Below are 6,550 nucleotides of genomic sequence, written 5' to 3' on the forward strand. Positions count from 1 at the left end.
TTGGTGGCCTTGCCCAAGGTCTCTGCTGACTTCCCTGCTTCTATTCTTACGTCCACACGCTAAACTCTCCAGGGGACCAGGAACTCAGCTCTGATTCCAGTCCCTTTAGGGTTTCCATTGACATCCTCATCTGGGTTTTCCAAGTTTGTTTGATGATGTGAAACTTCCCTCAGTCTTAAAAATGAGAAGGAAAGAAGGGGGGTGGGAGCAATCCCTGAATATTTCTCCTACAAAATTGCAATTTTTTGCAGCTCTCTCCTTCCAATCCCACTCCTTTCCTGCCATCCCCCAATTCGCAGGCCCCTAAACCTTAGCCCAGTAGCCCCCAAATTAGCTAGTTCCTCTGATAGTGGGCCTGTGGGCATTATCCCAAAGCAGGTAATATAGCTAATAACTTAGAAGCAGCAGAAATTCTTCAGAGCCTCATAAAGAACGTGGGGGCTTCCATGTAGGTCCCCCTCTCATGGGCCTGTGTTTCTAACAGGTATCAAGTATAAGCCACTACTTTGAAAGAGAAGTCAAGCATCTGGAATATGTAGAACAGCGCAAAAAAATTCGGGAAGAAGAAAAGAAAGAAATGGAGCTGGAAATGGAGAAGAAAAAAGTTGTAAGTTAAATTTCAGAAACAAACATTGCTTTCCTCTAATGCCATTGAGAATATATTTGTTTGGCTTATTCCACAATTTTAATAGAAAAATTATGCCTTTTTACATTCTTGTCTTGTTCGGATGGGAGTCAAGGGGGCATTTCTCTGATTTTCTAGCTTACTATGAGTCAGAGCAACCAGTTGGACACACCTAGTGAGATTCTACCCAATTTAAGTTTCTGAAATTTTCTCTGTTTCAAAGGCCTTTAGATACAGTGGTATCTAAATACCAATTATAGATACAAAGATTCAAATTCGAATGCTTTCATTTCATAGAATTTTAACATCTAGTGAATAATGCATTAAAACAGTGCAAAAGAGAGAGGACTATGAATTGACGCGTGGGCGCTCGTCCCATCTCTACCGCTTACGAGCTATGAAATCTACAGCAAGGTTTGTGTCTTTGCTGAGCTTTGGTTCTCTTGCTTTTAAAATGGGAATACTAATAACAACCTTTTAGGATTACTGTAAAGATTTCAGTTAGGTAACTTGACAAATAGTAAACTGTCATTAAGTGGGAGCTAGTGTGTAGAGACAGACAAATAGATGTAAATTTTACTGTAATAAACTAGAACTGTGAAATTTGCAATAGAGGAGTATTTGGTACAGGCTACATCCATCTTAAAATCTACCAGAAAGGAACCTAAATCTCTGAAGCCCCCATCCTCTTCCTCAGCCTCTCTGTTTGATGTGAATTCCATCACTCTGTTGTTGGTCTTCCCTTGACCACTGGCATTTGGGGCCTTGAAATATTCTGTGAATTCAGCTCTTCTTTCTTTCTCACTTGAGGTCATCTCAGTCCATATTTCTGCTTGTCTCTTGCTCATTCCCTTCCTTGCCCTTTTGTCACCAACAATTTCATCACCGCCTGTTGTTTCCTTATAGCCAAATATATAGCCTCCTCCAATGTAATTGCTCATGTAAGACCCTAGGTCTCAATTAAAAGCACAAGCATGTGGAAATATTTTAATGTACTGCATTAGCAAATAGATTAACATTATCGCATTGATATATACGAATTAGTGGAACAAAAACAGAGGGAGCATCATTTCAAAACATTGTTTAGTGGTGGCAAGGTAGAAAAGAACACCAATTAATTAACTTTTCTTTGTTTTCTTTTGCTACAAAAAAAAAAAAATTGGTCTTGGTCTGTTCTTTTGCACAACCACAAACACTGTGTGAAATTCTGCCATGGGAGATAATCTGCCACCCTTTCCTACACCAGCAATCATCGATTACTAGGAGTGTTTAAATAGCATAGTGACAGCTAATTATCCACATAGAATTGTGGATAATCCAAAAATAATTTACAATGTGAAGTACTTTTTAAAAACTTGAATATTATAATAATCATATCTTGGAATAATATGATGCTTTTGAGTTTCCAAAACTTTTCCGCCTTCTTGTAACTTCATTTCCATTTGACATAGTACCCTCCTTAAAGTAGAGCTACCACTTGTCAAGTTTTCTCTTGAACTAGACTGCGGATAAGTGAATACATTTAAAAGGGCTCCTCTGTTACATTTAGAAAATGAAAAGGGTCACCAAGGAAGAATAACTAATGTTAGTCAGAAGTATCTCCTTACAAGCAACTGCTGATAATAGGGGAAATGGGAACAAACTAACAACCTCAGAGGATTGCAGTGGGGATTAAATGAGTTGAAATATTTACAGCACTTAGCCAGTAACTGGCAGATAGGAAGTGTCCACTATTAGTATTATTACCGAGGGCAGGGGATGATCACACATCCGTCCAGCAAGGCTGGTTTTCATGAGCGCCCCCCGACTGGCAGGGATTAGGCTGTGCACTTCAACCCACACATCTGAGGGAAATCATATACCCATCTCTTTGCAAACATTGAATCTGGATACCGCTCACTTATTGAAAAATAATAGTAATTACAGCTCTAACAGCACTTAAAATGGGAATTTTCCTAACTGGAATTTCAGCTGGAGACCCGAAACTGAGAAAAGTAGCAGTTTCCATATGATTCATTATGTCATCTCTATGGGACAGAGAAGACGGAAGGATTCAAAAGAATTCTGCAACCCCTAGTCAATGGCCCACACTCCAGGCTACACAAGGGAGGCAAGAATTACGGGGAAGAAGGTTGGAAAAGGGGAATTTTTTTTTGGAGAGAGGTGTTGGAGCGCTGTGTATTCCCCATTCCCACTTCTGCAACACCGCCCAGACTCTGGGAGGAGACCTTCAGGAGAAGCACTGCTAGAGATAGGTTGCTGGCCAGGATGGACCGTTGGCCTCATCCACCTGGCAGTAGGCTTCCTGAGCCACAGAAATCCAAGGGCTAGGAGTTACCAAGGGACCAGAGCAGAATGTCCAGGGAGAATTTAGGAAACTCAGGGACAGGGACCTGACTCCTATGGCTGGAAAGTCTGCAGGCAAAAGATTGGCTTAAACTGCTCTGACAGACGGGTGGAGAGAGGACCAGGGGCAATGAACTTGTACTGATGGCAGAGTGAGGGTGGTGAGTTTTCCTGGGGCCAGGTGGAAACTTGAAAGTAGCTAGGCTCAAATCAGGTGCCCCAAAGGACTTTCTAAGTGGGGTGAGGCAATCTCTACAGAAAGAGCCTGGAGGTGCACAGGGGAGCATTGCAGTGGGGGCCACAAGGGGCAGCCTTCACTTGGATATTGGACTGGCCTGGGTCTTCAAACACCTGAAAACGACACTATTTCTAATACCTAAAAATGATAGGAAATGCTACGGAATCTGTCACATATGTTGTAAAGGACAAAGGTTAGAAGAATAACATTTTTCTACTCTCACCTTATCAAGTCGTGCTCTTTTTGTGAATTGGTTATTGTAGCTAACAAGTGCTTACTGGGTGCATGCACCATTCTGAGGACCTGCCATATTTAATAATTCATTTAATCCTCACAGTGCTATGGAGCAGTCATAATGATTAGACATGAGGAATCTGAGAAAGCAGAGATATTAAGAGAGGGGGAAAAGCAAACATGCGGAAAGAATATGGCAGAGGAAGGGGAAGAAAACATCAGTCATTGTGAATATTCAAAAGAGGAAAATACCTCTTGCAAATTATTCTCTAAAGAAACTAGAATAAAATACAGTTCTGGGGCTTCCCTGGTGGTGCAGTGGATAAGAATCTGCCTGCCAATGCTGGGGACACAGGTTTGATCCCTGGTCCGGGAAGATCCCACATGCCGCGGAGCAACTAAGCCCATGCGCCACAACTACTGAGCCTGCGCTCTAGAGCCCACGTGCCACAACTATTGAAGCCCTTGCACCACAACTACTGAAGCCCGAGCGCCTAGAGCCTGTGCTCCACAACAAGAGAAGCCACTGCAATGAGAAGCCCGTGCACCGCAACGAATAGTCCCCGCTCGCTGCAACTAGAGAAAGCCTGCGCACATCAACGAAGACCCAACACAGCCAAAAATAAATAAATAAATAAAAATTAAAAAAAAAAAAAATACAGTTCTGGTCCCTTTGATGGAATCCACAGAGGCAGGGCTTTGTGACAAGGGATCAGAAGGCACGGGAAGACATTAGGATGGGGACAGGACAAGAGGAGAAAGAACAAAAGCCACACAGGATGACACACCAAGATGAAGTGACCCTAAAGTTCATCTGAAAGAAGACACAGATGAGAAAAAACAAAATCTTGAAAATCGTAATGACTGCCCTAGCAGATATTACAATCAATTAAAATGTCACAATAATTAAACCAGAGCAGTACTCAGGCGAACACTGAGAGATCAAAGAACAAAACAGATGACTCAGATTATTCAGCAAGTGGTGTTGGGTAAATTAGCTGAATAAATGCCCTTCATTGTTATTCTCTCCCCTCTCAATGTGCTCCTCCCTCCATCAGTGGCAGGAGCTTGTAGGCCAGCCTGGATTGCCCCTGCCCCCGAGAGCCCACATCCAGTCCATCAGCAGACTGGGTCAGCCCCACCGCCAGGAGACGCCTTGAGTCCGCACACACCGCTCCGCTCATCTCTGCCCCACCCCTTCCGAGCCCGCAGCCCCTCCCCCCGACTGTGCAAGAGACGCCCTCCTGCCCCGCCCCTCACGGCCCTTCCGGAGATCGGCAGCCGGGCCAGCCTTTCAAAAAGAGACCCTTCCCAGCCTTTGGTCTCTCTAGCTGCCGGAGTTTTATACAAATGACTTGCTTTTTTTCCCCCCTAGAAAACGTATCAGAAGTCAAAAGAACAACTGGAAGCCGAATTGAAAATGGACTACGAGAGTTATTTGGAACTGGAAAAGGACATCCTCATCCATCTTGGTCTAATCAAAGTGAAAGAGACAATGTCGTACATGGAAATGATATAGAAAAGCTTTCTCTAGGGGTGTTTTGAGGGCTTTGTGGGACTTTACTCATCATTTTTTATGTAAGATGAACTAGCAAAACTAAACATGAAAAAGGTTTACTTACGCATGTCAAGCTTTTATTTCACTGCTATTAAAACTTTTGAATTAAACAATAAGATCTGTTTCTATTTTTTGGACTGAATATGTACTAAACTTTGTACTGAATATAAAAGCTATTGATAATGAAATTTTCATTTTCCTATAATAATACAGAGCTTCAGACATCCACCCTCAGTCCTCAGCTGACATCCATTCAGAGCCCCTAATCCCAGACAGAAGTGGAGCTCAAACTTTGCTCCTAATTATCAGGTTGCTTGTGGTCACCTCACCAAAAAGTGCTCCCACTGGGCCACTGCACAGATTGTCAGGCCATGTGCTCAACAAAATATTAGCAGATGGAATCCAGAAATATACGCATAGAAATGGATAACACGTGAAGATCATGTTGGATTTATCCAGGAAATATAAGGTAAATTTAACAGTAGAAAATAAATCGATATTTGATTAAAGGAGGGAATTTATGATACCAAAAAAATGCAGAAAAACATTCCCTAAAATTCAACATCCACTCATGATAAAACAATAAATTCTTTGCAATTACAAAAAGAAGGAAACTTCCTTAATCAGATGCAGGGTAGCTAAAACAATCCTACAACAAACGTTATACTTAACGGTGAAAAGCTGAAAGTTTTCCTCAGAAGTGTGGAACGAGATGGTGCCCACTGTCGTGTCTTCTAGTCAATATTGTACTGAAGGTTTAACCAGTGTGGGCACAAAAAGGAAAGAGCGTATGAAACTGAGTTGTGAAAGAGCTTGATGTATCTCAACAACAGATTCAACGTCACAGGAAAGTGACTAGCGTGAGAGGTGGGTTGCGGGGAGAGAAGCAGGAGATGAGACTGGAGAAGCAGCTTGGAGCCAGATGGTGAAGGCTCCCGTAAACCAGACTGAAGAAGCTGGATTAGAGCTTGCAGATAATGGGGAATTAATGGAAGGGCTAAGCAGGAAGGTGACACGATCAGCTTTATACTCAGGAAGATAAGGAATGGATTAGAGTGGGAGAGTCTCAAGGCAGGAAATCCTATTAGGAGACAGTTGTAGTAGTTCAAGGTGAAAGATTAGGGCACCCTGTCCTGAAGCTTAATGTGAAAATAAAAATGAAAGGCTGATTGGGTGGGGAAGGGAAGACAAAGGATAATGCCAAGGTTTATAAGTTAAGTTGCTAGAGGAGGTAAAATGTGGTCCAGTGTCTAAGACTCCACGCTCCCAGTGGAGGGGGCCCAGGTTCGATCCCTGGTCAGGGAACTAGAGCCCACATGCCGCAACTAAGACTTCACATGCCAGAACTGAAGATCCTGCATGCAGCAAAGAAGATCCCGTGTGCCTCAACTAAGACCCGGTGCAGCCAAATAAATAAGTAAATATTTAAAAAAAAAAAAAACTATGTACACAAAAGTCAGGTAGGTAGTAGCACTTAACCATCTGTGTGCCTTTGGACAGATGACGTATAGCTGTGAAACATTCCCCGTCTGTGGAGTCAGGCTGAGAG

At 42.7% G+C, this 6,550-nt stretch overlaps 1 protein-coding gene across 1 annotated transcript in view; it reads left to right on the plus strand.

Moving 5' to 3' along the window:
* The window catches only part of DNAI3 (dynein axonemal intermediate chain 3), a 72,857-nt gene extending 67,821 nt beyond the window's left edge, over positions 1 to 5,036 (plus strand). The window contains exons 21-22 of the mRNA XM_068537550.1: positions 485 to 607; positions 4,819 to 5,036. Of these exons, the coding sequence (XP_068393651.1) occupies positions 485 to 607; positions 4,819 to 4,962 (267 nt within the window). The 3' untranslated portion in view covers positions 4,963 to 5,036. The remainder of the gene's footprint in view (positions 1 to 484; positions 608 to 4,818) is intronic.
* The last annotated feature ends 1,514 nt before the right edge of the window (positions 5,037 to 6,550 follow it).

Source organism: Eschrichtius robustus, chromosome 3 (assembly GCF_028021215.1).
Source record: "Eschrichtius robustus isolate mEscRob2 chromosome 3, mEscRob2.pri, whole genome shotgun sequence".
NCBI lineage: Eukaryota > Metazoa > Chordata > Mammalia > Artiodactyla > Eschrichtiidae > Eschrichtius > Eschrichtius robustus.